Below are 19,876 nucleotides of genomic sequence, written 5' to 3'. Positions count from 1 at the left end.
AGCGGGTTTCTTGTGCCAATGAGTGTCACACCTGTTCCATCTGCGTTGCCTAAAATTGCCAGTACCCAACTTTAATAGAATTTTAACTTCTTTTTTGTGTGCGCAGGGGGCTGGAGATTGAGAATGGTTTACTATGAAGGATGCACAGGTTTCTCCCGGCTGCCTCATCCCCGCTTAGTGTATATTTGTACCAAAAATGGAGAACACGGACAGGCAGGCAGCTGCTCCTGCCTCACACCGTTTTTGTTGATGGATGGGGCCCATAAAGAACGAAACTTCCTCGCTCGGTCTGGGGGTTCCCAAAGAATGTCAGTCGGATCCCAAGGGTCATCTAGTCAAGCCCTTTGCAATGCAAGGAACCAACGGCTTTATTGTCTCCGTTTGTTTGTGCTTTTAACGGTTTGCTGTTTTATCTTTCATTTATTTACTAGATTTCTCAGTCGCAGGGCAACCCAAAGCAACTAACCCTTGGAAATCTAAAGCAGATTCCTCTCCTCACGTCAAGGCATAGCTGCCAAGTTATCCCTTTTTTTTAAAGGGATTTTCCCTTATGCTGAATAGGCTTCCTCGCGAGAAAAGGGAAAACTTGGCAGCTATGCGTCAAGGCCGCAAAAGCTCTCAGCATCCTCCACTCGGACACCACTAACGCGACTGACGGCGTGATGGGGGGGCGGGACTTAACTCTGAGGTAAACGCGAGCAGGCTCGCAGCGCCAACGGCCGAAGCGCGCGCCTGCCCACATCCCGACCGCGACCAATCGCATAAGCCGCGCCCCACCCGCGGCCACGAGACCCAGCCTCTTTCTTTCTCCCGAGTACTGTCGTGAGGCGTCGGTGGGCGGGGTTGCCTAGCCGCCGGGAGCCTCGTTAGTGGCCGGCTCGCCTGCCAATAGCGCGCCGTGGTCCCGCCCTGCGAACTTGATAAAGGAAGCCCTTCACTTCCTGATCCGCTTGCTGATTGGTTTATCCGGCTGCGTAGGGACGCTTTTAAGGGGACCCCTCAGCGCCTTCAGCGTTCCGTTCCGAGGCGAGCGAAGCGGGCCAGCGCCATTAGCGACACCGCCATGACTTTCAAGCGGGCCCGCGACCGGCTCTACAGCACCCGCTGCTGCGGCTGCTGCCATGTCCGCACCGGCACTATCATCCTGGGCACTTGGTACATGGTAAGGAAGGTCTCGCTGTTAAGGGGAAAGGGCCGCTTTTGTCCGTTCGGAGAGGTTGTGAAGCGATGTTCCGGGTGATGGGGATCCTTTATTGCGCCTGCGCGGAGTACAACGTCCCTTTTTTCCTCGGGCGCTGACGTGCCCCATGGAGCAGTCGCGCATGCGCGTTGCCCCCCCCGTGTTTTCAAGAACTTTGCCAGCAAATACGTAAGACCTGGGAGAGCGGCGTTCCCGGAAGGAGACTGGATTGGCCGCCTGCGGTTGGTCTTTCTTAGGCATGGCTTTTGAAAGCAACCTTGCAGCTGCACCTGCGCACTTGTTGCTATGTGTTCCCAAATTTTTCCGCCAAGTAGCTCTGGGTGACGTGTTGTACGTAGCTCTCCTCCTTTTTATCCTGGCGTTAGCCCTAAGAGACCGTGGCTGGCCGAAGGCCACCCCAGTGAGCTTCATTGCTGAGTGAGGATTTGAACTCTGGTCTCCCAGATGCTAATCCAAAGTGAGAGCCAGTGTGGTGTAATGGTTAAGAGTGTTGGACCATAATATGGGAGACCAGGATTTGAATCTCTGCTCAGCCATGAAGCTCACTGGGTGACCTTTGGCCAGTTACCATCTCTTTCAAGCGAACCTACCACACAGGGTAGCAGGTGCAGGTGGAGCTGTGGGTTAAACCACAGAGCCTAGGGCTTGCTGATCAGAAGGTCGGCGGTTCGAGTCCCTGTGACGGGGTGAGCTCCCGTTTCTCGGTCCCCGCTCCTGCAACCTAGCAGTTTGAAAGCATGTCAAAGTGCAAGTAGATAAATGGGTACCACTACAGCGGGAAGGTAAACGGCTTTTTCTGGTTTGCCAGAAGCAGCTTTGTCATGCTGGCCACATGACTAGGAAGCTGTATGCTGGCTCCCTTGGCCAATAACACATAATGAGCGCCGCAACCCCAGAGTCCTCTGTGACTGGACCTAATGGTCAGGGGTCCCTTTACCTTTCCACACAGGGTTGTTGTGAGGATGAAATGGGGAGGAGGAGAACCACGTACACCACCTTGAGCTCCTTGGAAGATAAGATTGATATAGAAATGTAGTAAATAAATAATCTGACACCCTCTCACCTGTGAAATCTTTACTCTCATGGAGGTAGTGTCTCAAAGAGACCTGCCAAGGTTTGTGTGAGAGAATTGGTTTGTGTTCCTCCTTAGGATTCTTCCCTGCTTCATGCCCCTTTTGTCAATTGCACAAAGTAGAGTGGGCTCTGAGTGCTAAACATTTGTTCTTACTCCCTTCCCTTTCCATGCTGACTACTCAGTCTATTTCTGGTCCTATAGTTTCTGCAGTGATGGAGAAGAGAGAATAAACACTAAAAAATAGTTTATATACTGGTTAATTACAGTTTCCTCTTGAGAATTATTTTTCATAAAATTCAGTAGTCTCCTAGTTCTAATATTGCCACTCTTCCATAGAGAATTCTGGGAGTTGTGGTTTTTGATGATGGTGGTGAGAATTCTTCTGAAGGTTCATAGTACACCTTCCCCTAAAATATAGATCCCTTGGGCAGAATGAATTTACTAGTTTATTTTGTCTGTTGTTGATGTTTCCAGACTCCAAACTACAGCTGGCTTTATGCTTTATTTCCAGATGCTAGTGGATATATTATAAGAGGATGTTACTGAAAGAGTTAATAAAACCAAACAATTGGCACTTTCACACTATGGAGAAAACGCATAGCATTGTGGCTTTGAAACAGCCACTTGCAAGGTTGTAGTTGTGAGCGCAATTTTAATTGAAATAGAAATTCACTGCTTCTTGTGAAACTTGCTACATAGTTCATAATATATGTAACATTAGTTTCCACTTCTATAAGGAAATTGGGAAATCACTTAGCAGCGAGTGTTTCTTGATTGTGCTAGTTAGCATGGAGGGGGTTGGGGTGTGACTTCCGTGAGTTTTCAACACAACTTGTATCACTTGTCTTCACAAGATCTTCTATTTTTGATGTTTTCACCTGCTGGTACGCAGGGAAGTGTTGGCATGCAGTCAGTTGTCCTTTCCATGGTGAGGGTGACCAGTCACCCTTATGATGCTGTTTGTGTTGCCTCTTACTTTCAGCAGGAAGAGATTGCATCTTTGTACTAGGTGGGAGGGAATATTGGGTCAGTAGGACACTTCCCACACAGCAGTAGTTACAGAAGGCATTTCCGGCATAGCATCTCATTAGCTAGGGTTCATAAATGTGCTTAACACTGGAGAGTTACTTTTTAAATCTTTCAATTCCTTGCCCCTCCCTTGAGCCTGGCATGGGTAGGATTTTTTTTAAAGAAGCAGAAAATAGCCATCTTGCTGCTTTCGGAGACTTTACAGCAGGGGTATATCCCCACCCACTCCCCACCCCTTATGCTGTAGTGTAGCAGAATTGTGCTTTCAGAACCTGCGACTTGATTATATGTTTCTTTTGACAAGACCCATCTTGAAGAGAGTACACCCTTGTCAAGTTCTCAGACAACAAAAAAGTGAAAAAATGTTAATTTGGGGGACACTAGTGCAGATCAGGCTAATTCCTGGCCAATGCACTAACACTAATTAGATCTTTCAATCAGAGTTTGAATTTGCAACCCGGTTAAGTGAGGAATAAAGCCATAGGCTCAGGATTGTAACTGAAATGAAAAATTTGGATTATGGATATACAGTGCTATGAAATTTTCAAACAATAAAACTTCTTAAAGGAATGTAATATAATACAAAATATATGTATTTTTTTATTTAAAAAATGGCACCAAGTTGCAAATGCATTGCACAATCAGAGTAAGTCATTTTCTCAAGCTTTGATTCCTAGCTGTTGGACTACAACTCCCATCATCCCTGATCACTGGTCCTGCTAGCTAGGGGTGATGGGAATTGTAGTCCAACAACAGCTGAGGACCCAAGTTTTAGAAACACTGAAGTATGGTTAAAATAGTCTCCTCCCAACTCCCCCCCCCAGCCCATCTAGTTGTGAAAGTTGTTAGCTCCCTAGCATTTTTGGATTTTAGAACAAAGTTTATAGTTACCAATCCAAGGCAAAAGGCCAAGATAATGGGACCTGTAAAGGTAAAGATAAAGGCACCCCTGACCATTAGGTCCAGTCGTGACTGACTGGGGTTGCGGTGCTCACCTCGCATTATTGACTGAGGGAGCCGGCGTACAGCTTCCAGGTCATGTGCCCAGCATGACAAAGCCACTTCTGGTGAACCAGAGCAGCACACAGAAACGCCTTTACTTGGGTATAAAAGCACATGAAGCAGAGATGGATAGATAATAGATAGCAGAAATACTGTGGGGGGGGGGAGATGATTCTGAAATCTGTACAGCATTTTCAAGCAGCTTGCACAGAAATGACAGTCGTACATTTCATCCATTTTGATCAACCATGGCTGCTGCATTGTAGGTTTGAAGTTTGCTGTGGTGTAGTTGTTTGTTCTGGCATAGCAGGATTCAGATTAACAAGGATTAGCTGACGTTTGGCCTTCAGGTGTTACTGGGGTACAATATTTATCTTTGGTCATGCTGGCTAGAGCTAATGGTAGTTGAAGTTCCACAACATCTGGAGCACCACAGCTCAGCCATCTCTACTATAGGCTGTACAAGTTAAGCCTATGTGCACAAAACTATTCACTGTTGAAATGAATAGCAATTCAGGACATGAATGTTGGCATTGTCGCAAGACAGGTGGATGGCAACATAGCACTAACAAAACTGGTGTGATAGAGTTGCAGTTCTGTTGTGTGTTCTTCTGTGGAAGATGTCAGCTCCTTCAGATTCTATGAACTAAAGTAAACATAGGAAAATTTATGAGATGGCGGTTTCTTTCAGCTTGTTGATCAGCTTAAATTAAAACAATGGGAACTATTGGTATTTATATTGTAACTGTATAGTGGCCTTATGGACTGGTTAGGACAGGCATCCCCAAACTGCAGCCCTCCAGATGTTTTGGCCTACAGCTCCCATGATCCCTAGCTAACAGGACCAGTGGTCGGGGAAGATGGGAATTGTAGTCCAGAACATCTGGAGGGCCGAAGTTAGGGGATGCCTGGGTTAGGATATTTAATGTGTTCTCTTGCTGATTGTCAATAGGACATTGTGAACCTACAAACTTCAAATTTAGAAATGGTTTTAAATGCCCAAGAAATGCCTTTTAAGTAAAGTGTGTATCCAAAATGTCTTCTTTCAAAAATAGCTTTTGTGTGACTTAGGTAGTTTTGGAGAAAATTCTGGGGAAAGTACTTGGGAAGTTAACACTTTAGATAAGTGGGAAGGAAGTAAGGAAATTAAAAATACGTTGACTTGACACTTCTGTCAGAAATGCATCCTGAAATTGGAGGAGGGGGAAGGAGAGATAATAGTACAGAGAAGGTGATAGAACAGGAAAATGATGAGGCTTCATATGGCTCCTTGGAGTGCTGCAGAGATTTCCCCCCAGAAAGTACCTGTGCCCTCAAAGCTCATACAAACTCCTTAGCCCTTTGCTACGTGACCAATTACTATGTTGCTTGCAGATATCCTTTGAATTGCAAGGATTTTTCTCAATACAGTATGTGACAAAAGGTCATACTCTCTGTCCATATCAGGTTGCCTGTAGGCAAATTGGCACAGCCATCCTGAAATGTGCAGTTTCATGGAATGTTATTTTCCTTTAATCTGATGTTTGGCTTAAACAAAATCCTGTTTATAGCCACCCGCAACTAGGTTTGTTCTCTTTGGCAATCTTGTCAGAGCTCACATTCCACCTCTTTTTATTCACATAATTTACATTCATTGCATTACAGAATGTAGTAAAATTAAAAATGTAACCAAGTGTGTATGGATACATTATATTATTGAGATCTTCAAACACTTTTCAACAAAATTGTAGGTGCACGACCTTTCCTACAATTGTTTTTGTTTACTTTAAAACTACAGAGTGTAGTTTTAAGCTGGAATCACGATGAATAAGACCGATCAATACTTAGTTGAGGGAGGTACAGAATTAGAGATTTTTATCCAGATATCATTTCCATGTGTTATATAGTTACATACTTATATAATGTATATAGCCACATACTTCTATAATGCATAACATTGTTAATGAGGCATATACATTGCATTAATTTTAGAATTTTAATAGTCTTGCAATTAACTAGGGATCCAATCCTATGCACATTTACTTAGAAGTAAGCCCAGTTGAACATTGCATGATTTCTGAGTAGGATTGGGCCACACCTTGAGTTTTCATAACTAGCACAAGTCTTTAATTGTAGTTGTGTTAAATAAATGCTTTTTAAAACTGAGGGTTGTATGTAACACTGCAGTTTTGCTCGTGCAACAAGGTTCCATGTGCACAATGGAACTGCCCTTTCCTCTCTGTCACTTGCACTCAGGACCATTATGGGCAGATTTTGGAACAGCCGGAAGGGAAGGGGAAGTCCTACTGTTCAAGTGAAAATCCACTTGAGTAATAATGGATACAACCCTTGAACAGTGTTTGATCATATTTCACCAGTAAGTTGCCCAGCTCCTATAAAATCTTTTTGGTACAGTGAACCTGTGTTCCTCTGTTTTAACCTAGAAAAACACTTATTAAATGCAAGGCAAAGTGCATTTCAGTCTCTGTTCTTTGGTAAGATTATAATAGGGAAAGGTTCACTGGCTGCTTGGAACACAAATTATTACATAATGCCTGTCTATTCATGAGGCACTTTTGTTTTCTGTTTGTGTTGCGGATTATAACAAACCTATTAAGATTAGCCAAACAAAATCCTCTTTTGCAAACTTAAAGGAAAGTGTTGCAGTTCATTTTGTAAAAGCATGTCTGTTCTGTTCAATTGCTGCCATTTGATTTCCACCCCTCCTTGATGGTATGCTTTCTCAGATTTGGTATGTGAGCAATATTAAGCTAGAATACTTAAAAACAATCACATTGGGGGTTTGTATGTGCAGTTTAAAATTTTAATTCATGTTCCCTGAAAAAATATTTTACAAAATATTAAACACTATGCCATATTCATATTTTCTTAGGCGGAAAGAGTAGATTGTCAAACCATCCAAATCCTTTGAAATATTTTAAGTAAATGTAAAGCTTTTTACTACTGCATTGGGCTGATAGGAAGATTTGGAGCCAGATTATTGCTCTTTATAGTTTTCCAACTGTCCACATTCATATTCAGCCTTTCCTAGATATATAGCTCGTTTTGCAGTGAATGTGAATTCCTGTTAATGGGGAATAGATTACTGTGAAGTTTGTATTTCTAAATTATTCATTGATGGTGATCATTAAGAGAGATGAGCAGGGTATAATAGTATCACAATTGTCAGATAGAGAATGCTGTACCTAAGTTGCTTAACTGTTGTAATAAACTGAAAAAGCTTGAGAGAGGCTTCCCAGTGTGGCTTCTATTATTTGGGAGTGGGTCTTGCCGATTTCATTTTAAACTAAATATGTTGCACTGGTGATATTTATTATACGGCGGGGGAACATTTTTTAATACCAGTTTGGGAGACTGAAGACAGCATTAAAATTTGTTGAAACAGCCATTTAGGTGGGAAAACATGACCTTTTATGTTACAGAACAATTTTTACGAGGTGGAAATACTGGTCCTTAAATTGTTTAAAAATCGTTAGCCATTTTGCAAAGTGAATATTTTATATTGACTCAATGCCTCCTGCGTGTAAATGTGATCTGAAGTCAGCAGAGAGAGAAACTCTACATTGTGGTTGTCATTGTAGTGCCCATGGGCACCCATTTGCTTTCAGGGGTCTTCTTTGCTGTCTGCAGGACTTCCCCACCCTGTCTGAAATTAGTCTTGAAACAGGCATTCTAATGTCACCATTATAGCATTTGGTTGCAAAATGTGATATGGTGCCCATGAGTTTCTCCAGTTTGTTGATGTGCCCAATGACCTCAAAAAGTTGGTGATGTTTTCAGTTAATCCGTAGGAAATGTGGAGGGAGGGGGCATGGAAGATGAAGATATTTCCTGCTAAGATTCAAAACATTTGGTGTGCCTAGTGCATCTTTACATCTTAAATTCAATCCATGGCCTTGAATTTAGTGTTCCAAAGTTTGGTGTTTTTGGAGACTGTGTTAGAAACTGAGATATGAAAGCTAGGAGTTAAATGGCACCTTAAACCTAGGCGTGCTATGGTCCATGGGGTCACGAAGAGTCTGACACAACTAAACAACAACAACAACAAACCTAGGTTAGGGGCACAACGGAATGTCTGGATGTGCTTTTTTATAACAAGAATACAAAGCTGGAAATGCATGAACTGCAGCTAAAAATATTATGTTCATTTTTCACATAGCCTAGTCCAGGCATCCCCAAACTGCGGCCCTCCAGATGTTTTGGCCTACAACTCCCATGATCCCTAGCTAACAGGACCAGTGGTTGGGGAAGATGGGAATTGTAGTCCAAAACATCTGGAGGGCCGAAGTTTGGAGATGCCTGGCCTAGTCTTCCCTTGCTCACCCCCCTAATATTTTTAAGAGAGTTTCAGACACTGTTTGGAGAGTTGCATTGGGTTTTTTTTTTCCATAACCAGAACTACCGTTATGGCCAGTGCTTCTTTTGGGGGGACCAGACTTAAAGTATAACATTTAAGTGTGTAACACAGTGTTTCTGTAGGATTTCCCCCCCTTTGTGCAGCACAGGTGGTATCACCTGCGTTCCTTAGCTCAGGCTTTTATACCTACAGCTTGTTATCTTAATGTTTGTAAAAGTTCTCAGGAGTTAGAAAGGTCTCATCACAGCATCAATATATATTAATAGCTCAGTTAAGTGTAACAAGAATCTCTTGTGTTTCATTAAGTGGTATTACTCATACAAGTTGTTCCTTTTAGCAACCTTAGCAACCTTGCCACTTGTCTCCGCAAGGGTGATTTGCCTGACAACTTGATCTGTGGGATTGTCACACAGTTTCTCATTAAGTTTCCTTCTGGCACTGGTTTGCTCTCCAGATTTCTCTGCTTTCACTTTGTTTTGTGTGTCGGTAGCCATTTGGATAGGCAAAATAATGGAGAATTGAATGTTCCCCTTGCCGCTTGTCATTTATTCTCAAGATCTTGTGGAGGTCATGTAACATAATGAGTTTAGTTTGTAGTTTGTTGGGAGAACGTAAGCACTACTAGATCAGGCCAGTGGCCCATCTAGTCCAGTTTTCTGTTCTTACAGTACCTAACAAGATGCTTACAGAAAACCTGCAAGCAGGACCAGAATAAACACAGTGTAAGAAACTCAGATATATAAGTTAGACACTAAATGGCTCCTTTAACCAGAGTTGCAGTCACCAAAACAAAATGTCTAGTTGCCATTTTTGGGTAAGACTGCTTGAAAGTCTTATTTTTCAGATGATGGACTGACTGTGATTGATTCTCAGTTAAACATCTGGCTAGTTCAGATGAAAACCTTGAGCTAGGTTAAGAACATTGAGAACCTAAAGAAGAAAAGTCCCTTGATCCCAAGGACAGTCCACATGTATATTGGCCTATTTTGACCTCTTGTTCTTAATGGTGACTACTCCTGCTCAGGCTGCACAGAAAAAGCATTTTGGTTCCAGAAATTCATTCCAATTGTACAGATAAAATATAACTGATAGAATTCTACATGGTGGTGCATTTAGTGTGTGAAAACAGTCTAGATCCAATGATTCCCAGGCATGTATCTCCTGATGGTAGAGATGTCGGGGGCCCTTGCACCCAAGCATCTTCACTTGGTCGCAAGTAATCAATAGCCAGGTGCAAAATGCGCCTGGAGCCTGACTAATTTCAGACACTGACAACACACTCCCCTCTTGTGATTCCCAGCAACTGGCATGCAGAGGTATACTGTCTCTGACAGTGGAGGGTAGTATATAGCCATCATGGCAAATAGCCATTGGAAGGTAATCTTATCCTCTGTGAAACTTAAAACTCTCTCTTCATCGATAACTAGAAAGCATGGGCTCTGCTGTGCTTGACAGCAGAACATATTCTGGAACAGCAGCTTCTGTATCGCTTCTGTCCTTTCTACTTTTACATTCCTTTCCTTTAAAAGCCTTGTTAAGTCCCTTAGAGACCTCAAGGACTGGCACAGCCCCATAGAAATGATGCCAAGAACAAAAGAAGGGGATGGGTCACATTTGTTGACATGATGAAAGAAGCATAGAATTGTAGAGTTGGAAGGGATCTGCAGGGTCATCTAGTCCAACCCCCTGCAGTGCAGGAGGAACAAGTGGAAGTAGGAAGACCATTTTTTCTTTTTCTTTTTTAGTCTGAGGCTTCTGTGCTCTAAATAGTTAAAGAGGGGAAGGGGGCTTAATTCATCTACCGCTTGCTCACCCTGTTCCAGTTAGCTGCAGTCTTGACATGCGAAGCTGAAAATGTGAAGCTTTTCAAGTGCTTATGTTGTAGAAAACAGAAAAAATAGATACAAGTTAAGGAATGGAAACCAGAGTAAATACTGAACTGAGGTGAGCAATCTATGGCCCAAGGGCCAACTGTGGCCTCTGCCTGATTGAGTGCAGCCCTTTGCTTGATTTCTTGTGGGCGGCATGGAGCAGGAAGTGGAACAAAAAGAGAAAAGCGGGTCCGCTACTCACCACTGACTGTTCTAGTTCTTAATTAGAGCTGTTTTGATGTCTTCGATATAGTTAAAGAAGCTTATCTAATGTAAGCAGGCGGTTTGCTGTTTGTAACTTTTGTATCTTCTGTCCCCCAGCATATCAGACCTGCCAGATTTTAGACAGGGAAAAGAGTCACTGAAACTTCACCAGATGACAAGTGGAAACTTCAGACACAAATGTGCTTATTAGGGAGCATTCCTTGTTGAACCTTGTGGGGTTTTGAGTAAATATACTGAGAAAGCTTTGCTATATAAGTGGTTTGTAGTACTGTACAGTATTTTGCTTTCCCCCGTTCTCTTGTAGTAGCTTTTCTTTTGTTTTTTGCAGGTAGTGAATCTGTTGATGGGCATTTTGCTGACTGTTGAAGTTACTCACCCTAATACTGTGCCAACAGTGGATATCCAATCTGAAATCATTGGTAGCTACTATCCCTCTGAGAGGGTAGCTGGTAGGTATATATATTTCCTAGAGAGCAATTATCTTTGATGTACTGTAGTGTATTGTGTGTTTTTCAGAGTACATAACTCCATATCAAAATGTGTTTTTAAATTCATTTGTGAGGTACATTATCGGGGATCAAGCACTTCACTTAGCTTGCCAAGCCATAATTTGTGGCTTTCAGTAATTTCTCCTCTTTTTTGCATATGCCAGAGAACATGGGGAAACATGTCTATGTTTCTCTTTGGTGAGAAGATGATTGATTAGAACAGGCTTCCTCAACCTCGTCCCTCCAGATGTTTTGAGACTACAATTCCCATAATCTCTGACCACTGTTCCTGCTAGCTAGGGATCATGGGAGTTGTAGGCCAAAAACATCTGGAGGGCCAAGGTTGAGGAAGCCTGGATTAGAAGATCCCTCACCACTCCGCAAGTCCTATTTACAGGAGGTCTGTTCACATTGACCTCTCAACTTTGAATACAAAGATCTTCATGGAAGATATGTATAGAAAACAACACACTCCATCAGTTGGAGACAGAAGAAACTTAACTACTGTAATGCCTTTTTCAGCTAAGAATTATTCTTGTGACTATAAGTGTTGCCTAGCATATTGTCTTTCAGCTTTCTTTAGACAAATAAAACTCGAATGGCAAAGTATCTTCTATCTCAAGTGACATTAAACAGTTCAGTGGTGCCTCTGGTTACAAACGCTTCGGGTTACAAACTCTGCTAACCCAGAAGTAGTGCCTGGAGTTACAAACTTTGCCCCAGGATGAGAACGGAAATCGCGCGCCGGCAGCAGGCCCCATTAGCGAAAGCATGCCACAGGTTAAGAACGGTTTCGGGTTAAGAATGTACCTCCGGAATGAATTAAGTTTGTAACCTGAGGTAGCACTGTATCTTATTCTATTTGTGTAGAGTCAAGCTGACTTGGTCAAAAAATTGATAAGCAGGAAATGCAGACTGAAACTCAGTTGGCCTTCAACTGGTGGGTCCGGACCCACTAGTGGACCATGGCCTAATCCATGATGGGTCACAACAAGAGCACTGCCGCAATGCAAATATATTGTAAAAGATTAAGAAATGGGTCCCCAAATGCATGTTTGGGTCAAAGGTGGGCCATGGGTCTAAAAAGGTTGAAGACAACTGCTCTAAAATCCATAGCAGAAGTCAAGGTGCTCCCTCCCTACCAAGTGACATTGAGATGCTCAGCAGAAGAGTAGTATTGCAAAGCTGTCTAACAAAGGTGAAACTATAGAGAACATAAAAAGAAAACTTAAGTATTCTTAAGGAATATGCATTATTAAACTAGCTTCTCCCCTTGCAACCAGCATTCCTAAGATAGATAAAATAATTCAATTTGGAAAATATCGTTGTGGTGAAAAAATTCGTGAGTGCTAAAATTTGTCGAAGATGTAGAGAGTTCTGGTACCTTAGAAGTGGGCTCCATTATGCCTCTATAGTAGCACTTATGCCTACATACTGATAGATTGTCAGTGTGCTGCAATATCCCCTTTATGTGATAGAAATTCTTCATCATATTGTATATTTAAAATGGTGGTTCAAAAAGCAGTTACTAGAGGCACCTACAATACTTTTGATCACATTTCCGAATTAGTTTCTTCTGCCACATTCTGATGTGCTCTGCTGTTTACCAATGCACAGTGCTTTTGCGATACGTGTTCGTTTTCAGTCCATTTTGAAAGGTGCTTAATTGGATGTTCAGCAAATATAAATCCTTAATGTACTTTTATTGTTAAAAATGACCCTTTGTGTTTTTCTCCCACCAGAAAATGCATGTGTTCTCTTTGCTATCTCGCTCCTCATGTTCACAATAAGTGCTATGATGGTGTATGGAGCAATTGCTGTAAGTATATATGAATGGTTTTCATCACTAAACTTTCCTTGATTCGATTCACTTCAGAATTAATGAACTCTTCTTGTTTTGCACTTTTAGCATCGAGTTGGCTGGCTGATTCCATTCTTCTGTTACCAGCTCTTTGACTTTGTTCTCAGCTGTCTGGTGGCTATAAGTTCTTTGACATACTTGCCAAGAATAAAGGACTACCTGGATCAGCTGGTAAGTGTCTAAATGTAAATGTTTTATTCTGATACGGAGACAATAATTTATTATTTATACCCCGCCCATCTGGCTGGGTTTCCCCAGCCACTCTGGGCGGCTTCCAACAGAAAAATAAAATACAGAAATCTATTAAACATTAAAAACATTCAGATGTCTTCTAAATGTCTGGTAGTTGTTGTTCTCTTTGACATCAGATGGGAGGGCATTCCACAGGGTGGGCGCCACTACCGAGAAGGCCCTTTGCCTAGTTCCCTGCAACTTGGCTTCTCGCAACGAGGGAACCGTTGTAGATAATGGCCGATTTAGCATGGTGAGAATGAGGTTCAGTGAGCCTTGGGCTCATGTGCTCCCCCTCCTTTTCCCCCTTGGCCACAACGAGCAGTTTGGGAGCTTTCATGTCTAATTTATACGGTAATGACTTCAGCTTGTAGTATAAAGATTAACACTGAAACAAGCTGGCTTTAGATCATGGGTTATGAAGCTAGCTTGTTTACAATGTAGATTTGAGACAATATGCTAAACTGGTTAATAAACATTGAAAGCAAAAACTTCCAAACTCATGGCTGCATCAGAGGAGCAGAGGGAAATGAGTGAGTGGCTTGCTGTGGCTCATTCTTAGTGACCTCCATGCATGCCCAGTATGTTTGGATCCTAACTTCTTTATTTCTAAAGAAAACTTCTACATTTGTTTGTTTAACAGCAGGTGTTCTCCCTTATCATATTGGTTAAAATATATTTACTAGCTGTATTTTTAGTGGATGAAAATTATAGCTTGGTTGAATGTTATTATAACTTAAACTCATTTTTAAAAGAACAAGGTCTGACATCCTTGTTCTGGTTATGACTGGTGTATTCCTCCCTTCTGAAACTTTTGAGGAAAATCTTTGTGTTTTGGCCTTGGATTCCATGCTAATGAAACACATTGACTTCCTCCTTGCTTCCCAGAATGGATCTGTGTCATATTTAAATATGCCAGGAGACTTGTATGGGCCTGCCTTCTATGGTTCCCAAGCAGAGGTGTATCTGTCACAAGCTAAATGGATACTCTATGAAACTGTTTTCATTTCATCTGATTTTCTTTACAGATAAAGTAGAGCTTAGGAAACATAGATTTGTTTGTTTTTTCTTTAAAAAAGAACTTCTAAGTACAAAAGATAGCTTTTGAAGTTGTTGAATAACATTATCCTGGTCTATATTTAAAACATTGCTATTTCCTTCACTAGCCAGAGTTTCCATACAAAGATGACCTCCTTTCCCTTGATTCAAGCTGTCTTCTGTTCACTGTTCTGGTGTTTTTTGCCTTGGTGATCATCTTGAAGGTCAGTTTTTGGATTCTATACATTGCAACTTTTAGGGAACACTGGTGTTGTTGCTGAATTTTCTCTCTAGCCTTCTTCGAGTGTTTAACTTATGGCTAAGTAAACCGGGTTTATAGCAAGTTGAGATGAGTGTGCTAATTCCCTTGTTAGCTAAAAGACACTTTTCTAAAGTACTTGAGGTTCCCTGTGCATTTAATGAGTACAAGGGACTCCTCACTTCACAAGGTCAACCCCCACAAACGAAAGGTGATGGAACTAATAAGCTCTGCCCTGCCCTGCCCCCCCCCATGTTTACTAAATGTGAGAACCAGTTTGTGAGGTCTGCTCCTATTCTTATGTTTCAGCTTATGGAGCATGGCCTTGTGAAGCAGAGAGTCTGTTGTACTAGGTCAGAGATAAAAAAGAAGATGAAATTACTACCAATCAGACTAGTACAGTAACTTTTAGGATGTTTTAGACAAACATGTTTTATGAACTATACATTGCAAGTACATGGCATCCATATAGTATAAAACTATGTGTGTGCTTAGATTGGAGGTAATAGATTTCCATGCCTGGTGTTACGTGATAGTCATACGGCAGGCAGGTATAGTTTGCCAAAAAGCCCTAGTGGACCAAGTTCAGGAGCCTGGAAGACATAAATAAGTATGCAGGCTAAAGATTCCCCACCCACTGCTAACAGTTAGGAGGCAGCCTCTTTGCAGCATCAGGTTACCTTGTTAATACTGCTTTCCCCTTTGTCCCATCATCCAGGAAAGGGTCCACACTTTCTTGACAGTGGAATGCACCAGGGGTTCCTGGCCTGTCTTTTTAATTTTCTGCCTACAAATTAGCTTGAGGATAGGTGTGGAGGTCTGTTGCATGAAGCTTTTCTGCTCAAAGAGGCATGAGATGATGCACTCAGCACCATGCCTTTACTTTTTCAGTTTGATAATTTCAGCTCCTTTCATAGCAGTTTCAGAATCTAGTCTAAAAGTTCTCTGTTTGGTGCACTGGACCTGATTTTTTTAAGCACAAAGAGTACACAATCACAGTTAGGAACTGTTGAAACAATTAAATTCCATCTCCCCTGCATCTCTGAAGTTTACATTCCTGTGTTTTGTTTTGTTCTCCATATACATTATGCTGATGTTGGCATGCTATCCAGCTAAAATGAAGGTATTTTAATTTGATGCACTAGAAGTGCTGGCTCTGTGACAACAAGGTGTTTGTGCTGTAGTTTTAGCTGTAGCAGCCTTCAGTTCCTTAGAAAATGATAGCACTTACTTTGTGCTGGAACAAACAACTAAATAAGCTTACATGACATGTCTGCTGAATGGTATGTATGTATGTATGTATGAATGATCTTCCTAGAAATTAATTCACAAATCTTCTACTATTCATTATTTTAAAATATTGTTTGTTCCCTTGCAGGCCTACCTAATTAACTGTGTGTGGAATTGCTATAAATACATTTGCAACAGAAACTTGCCTGAGATTGCAGTGTACCCTGCATTTGAAGCACCTCCTCAGGTAAAATCTTGACAAGACCAAAATAAGCTTCCAGTTGTAACTTTGAGTGACAGGGCTGATGACATTATCCAGTATGTCTTTGAACCAACTTCATTGCTTACAAGTGCCAAATTAGCATTCTTCCGCCAAGCATAAGTGTTTGGAGGCAAAATGCAACAACATGAGAAATCTAATAGCTACCAACTTTGGTACCAAACTGACAGCAGTGTATTAAGGCAAATGTTATGTAATGGCCTGGTTTGCATATCATGGTTAGCCAAGCCTGGGACTATCCAGACATACATACGAGCTCCCAGAAAGGAGCTTTACTCTTCCCTGGGCCTTTTCGCTACAGCACCTTGCTGAGTTGAGCCAAGGCTTGACTTGGTGTCATGGGTTTCTGCTTAAGCTTTCTGCAGGCAAACCGTGAGTTTCAACCAAGTGGTGGTCTTGGTTATAGCTTGTGGTTGGTGTGGAGAGAACTTTACCCATGAGCTTGAAGAGAGTATTTCAATGAGGAGCAAAGCAGCTGCAAGTTCCTCTCCAGGAACCCACATGGTCAGTTTTGCTATGCCCTGATTTGGGCTAGCATGATGCACAAACAGCCACTGCAAACATTTTAAGGCAAAGCCACAGCTACTCTTAATGTTGAGAAACACTGAAACAAATGAAAAATGTTTGGCAACTCCAGATCAATGAATTTTTCTGGAATCTTATAAAAGTTTCAAAATTCCACTCATTTATGGCCTGAATACATCTGACAAATGAATAAATTAGTAGCTGTTTCAAATTGTATCTGTGCCTGCTATTAAAGCAGTACAATTATTGAAATACCTGTGTAAGCGTCTGCTGTAACGTATGCTATAACAGAACAACAAATGCTTACATGAAGTGAACCATGTAATGAATTGGAATAAGGAAAACTTTTATTTTAGTGTTTATCTTTGTGAGTGCATGATTCTGAAGGAAAGTGAACTTTTCAGGATGGATGCCTCCAAAATCAAATTTTACTCTTCAGTATTATTTGTGCTAGGGACACGGGTGGCACTGTGGGTTAAACTACTGAGCCTAGGGCTTGCCGATCAGAAGGTCGGCGGTTCAAATCCCCACGATGGGGTGAGCCCCTGTTGCTCGGTCCCAGCTCCTGCCCACCTAGCAGTTTGAAAGCGCATCAAAGTGCAAGTAAATAAATAGGTACCGCTACAGTGGGAAGATAAACTGCGTTTCCGTGTGCCGCTCTGGTTCGCCAGAAGCGGCTTTGTCATGCTGCCCACATGACCTGGAAGCTGTACACTGGCTTCCTCGGCCAATAACGCGAGATGAGTGCCACAACCCCAGAGTCTGTCATGACTGGACCTAATGGTCAGGGGTCCCTTTACCTATTATTTGTGCTGTACCTCTTGAGGTGGAGCAGTCACCCCCAAACAACTTACTTTCTTTGATTTCTGTGATAAAGTAGTAGCACAAAATGTGAGCAGTTTTCATTTTATGCTAATTTGCAATCTTTCAACATTGGGCGAAGGAGTTCTTTGCAAGTCTACTCGTAACACAAGCCAGGTACTTGCTTGACCAGAAGACACAAAGTGATAGCTTCATCTAAAATGTTTATGCTAAGGGTAAAGTTATTCTGAATCCATTGGATTTATTGTTGAACTCTTAAATGCAGGTATCTTGACACACTGTTCAGCAATAAGCCACTTTGTTCTGTGGCCTGTCCTAAAACACATAGCAGTGAAACTTGCTCGAGGTTATCTGAAATTGGTTTCTCAACTTCCTCATATATTTAAAATTTCTGTTTCCTTTCTATAGTATGTCCTGCCCACCTATGAAATGGCAGTAAAGATGCCGGAGAAGGAACCTCCACCTCCTTACATACCTGCCTGAAGAAAACTGAAAACTTATGGATGAACACCTGTACCAGCTTCACTTTTTTATATTGCCAGACTGCTTTAATATTCAGGGCTTTAGGTGCAAAGCTACATGGTTGAGAGGCATTTGATATAACCTTACTAAAATCCATATGAAAATCATCCCCTTGCCAGTAGTTTTTAATTTCATTGATCATCTCAATCATTTTACACAGTTATGCCTTAGGGTTTAATTCTGCAAGTACCTCTATATTTGTATATAACTTCATTCATATGCATTTACGTTTTCATTTAATCTGATAAATAAGGATTAGTATCGGATGTAGGTGTTCACATGATCAGGCATTTTACAAATACGGATTAGTTCTGAAGGACAATCTGATCAGTTGGCAAGATAACAGCTTGTGTTTTTTTTCTTCATTTATATTGTAGTGGGAAGTTCAGATGTGGTATACGACATATATATATATATACATGCATATATATATATATATATATATATATATATATATATATATTTACTTGCACTTTCTTTTACCTTTCTTTATTGTTATTCAATGCCTTGAAAACAGTATGTTCAGGAAGCCTAAAGCTGGCACTAATTTGAAGTTTTTTCCTATATGCTGTGAATGCAGCAAAAGTGCAGCAAGAAGTTACATTTGTGTCAGTTGCATGCTTCCAATCTGTGTGCATTTCCACCTTTGTTTATAAATGATGTTTAATAAAATCTTGTTTAAAAAATAATTCAGTGGTGTATGATTTCATTCGTTGTGTTCATTAAAATAATTCTTGGGTTTTTTTGTCTGCTAAAATAAAACTCTTACTTTGAAATCAGTCCTGTAGCTTCAAGCAAAAACAATTAATTACCAGAGAATATACATTTATTTTTAATTGTGGTGGTATAAGAAATTGCTTTCATATCTCCTTTCTTTTGTGCCAGTGCTAAGTCTATTTCATCATTGGAGCCAGGGACAACTGTTATTAACTGGGTTGACATAGGAGACTGTATCTGTATGACAGTTCAGTAGTATCTCATGTTCTGTTTATCTGAAGGCATAGCTTGGGTTCTCTCTCTCTCTCTCTGTGTGTGTGTGTGTGTGTGTGAGAGAGAGAGAGAGAGAGAGAGAGAGAGAGAGAGAGAGAGAAAGTAAAAAATAAAGATACCAAGGCAGTTTTAAATATCATATTGGCCCGAACATTAGCCACATCTTTAAAATTCCAGGGGGGAAAGAAAAAAGACAATACCCAAATATAAGCCACTCGCTTAGAATTGCGCAGCACTCGCACCCATTCTGTTTTACTGTATGTCTGTTTCAGCAGCGATATCGTAAAAGCCAATTTTTGTAATGCCGTGATTTTAAGCCGCACTTTCACAGTCGGAATTTGGAAAAAAAGTGAGGCTTATATTCAGGCCAATGCGGTAATACATTTGCGTGTGGGGTAATGGCACACATAATATTTTACAGAGTATGCTTTATCTATGTATTAAACATGGACCGTTAATTTTAGCAATACATGCTTTACACAGACTTTGAAGTCAAGGCATCAGGTTTCCCTTCTGGAGTGGAAAAGTGAATTTTGCAATATATTCTGTCTGTGCATGTGCTTCCTATGTCTCTAGTTACATTAAAATTGCATATGAACTCTGGCTGGGATTGTGATGAGGGCACCATTCTTCAAGAAGGGAGCAGGTTATTTGGACCATCTCCTGCTTGGGTTGAATTGTTAGAAGGCATGCCTGGTGGATCTTTGGCCCCACAGTGATCCCCCCCCCCAAAAAAGGGGGCTTCCTTAAAAAAAACAAAAACTCAGCAACTTTGGCCCATCCAATGACAATGGGTAGATCCTAGATCACTGCCAGTTTTTTTTTTTTACTGTGATTAGATCACAGTCTGTTGGGAGTTGGATGTCCCTG

General features: G+C 41.4%; 1 protein-coding gene across 1 annotated transcript; it reads left to right on the top strand.

Annotated features, from left to right (window-relative positions):
• Positions 1-963: 963 nt before the first annotated feature.
• On the top strand, positions 964-18,705 carry LAPTM4A (lysosomal protein transmembrane 4 alpha). The gene is made up of 7 exons (XM_035110016.3): positions 964-1,162; positions 11,089-11,209; positions 12,991-13,067; positions 13,158-13,280; positions 14,507-14,602; positions 16,016-16,114; positions 17,903-18,705. The coding sequence occupies exons 1-7, from the start codon at positions 1,064-1,066 to the stop codon at positions 17,975-17,977; spliced, it is 690 nt and encodes a 229-aa protein (XP_034965907.1). The 5' UTR covers positions 964-1,063; the 3' UTR covers positions 17,978-18,705.
• The last annotated feature ends 1,171 nt before the right edge of the window (positions 18,706-19,876 follow it).

The sequence above is a fragment of the Zootoca vivipara genome, chromosome 3 (assembly GCF_965207765.1).
Source record: "Zootoca vivipara chromosome 3, rZooViv2.hap1.1, whole genome shotgun sequence".
Taxonomy (NCBI): Eukaryota; Metazoa; Chordata; class Lepidosauria; order Squamata; family Lacertidae; genus Zootoca; species Zootoca vivipara.
This window is presented reverse-complemented; position numbering and strand designations above follow the sequence as displayed.

Bases quoted from the DNA above. Each gene is read 5' to 3' on its own strand.
- LAPTM4A (XM_035110016.3), top strand. From the start codon at position 1,064: ATGACTTTCAAGCGGGCCCGCGACCGGCTCTACAGCACCCGCTGCTGC. The intron at 1,163-11,088 runs GTAAGGAAGGTC...TGTTTTTTGCAG, and splicing joins TCCTGGGCACTTGGTACATG to GTAGTGAATCTGTTGATGGG. The intron at 13,068-13,157 runs GTAAGTATATAT...TTGCACTTTTAG, and splicing joins TGGTGTATGGAGCAATTGCT to CATCGAGTTGGCTGGCTGAT.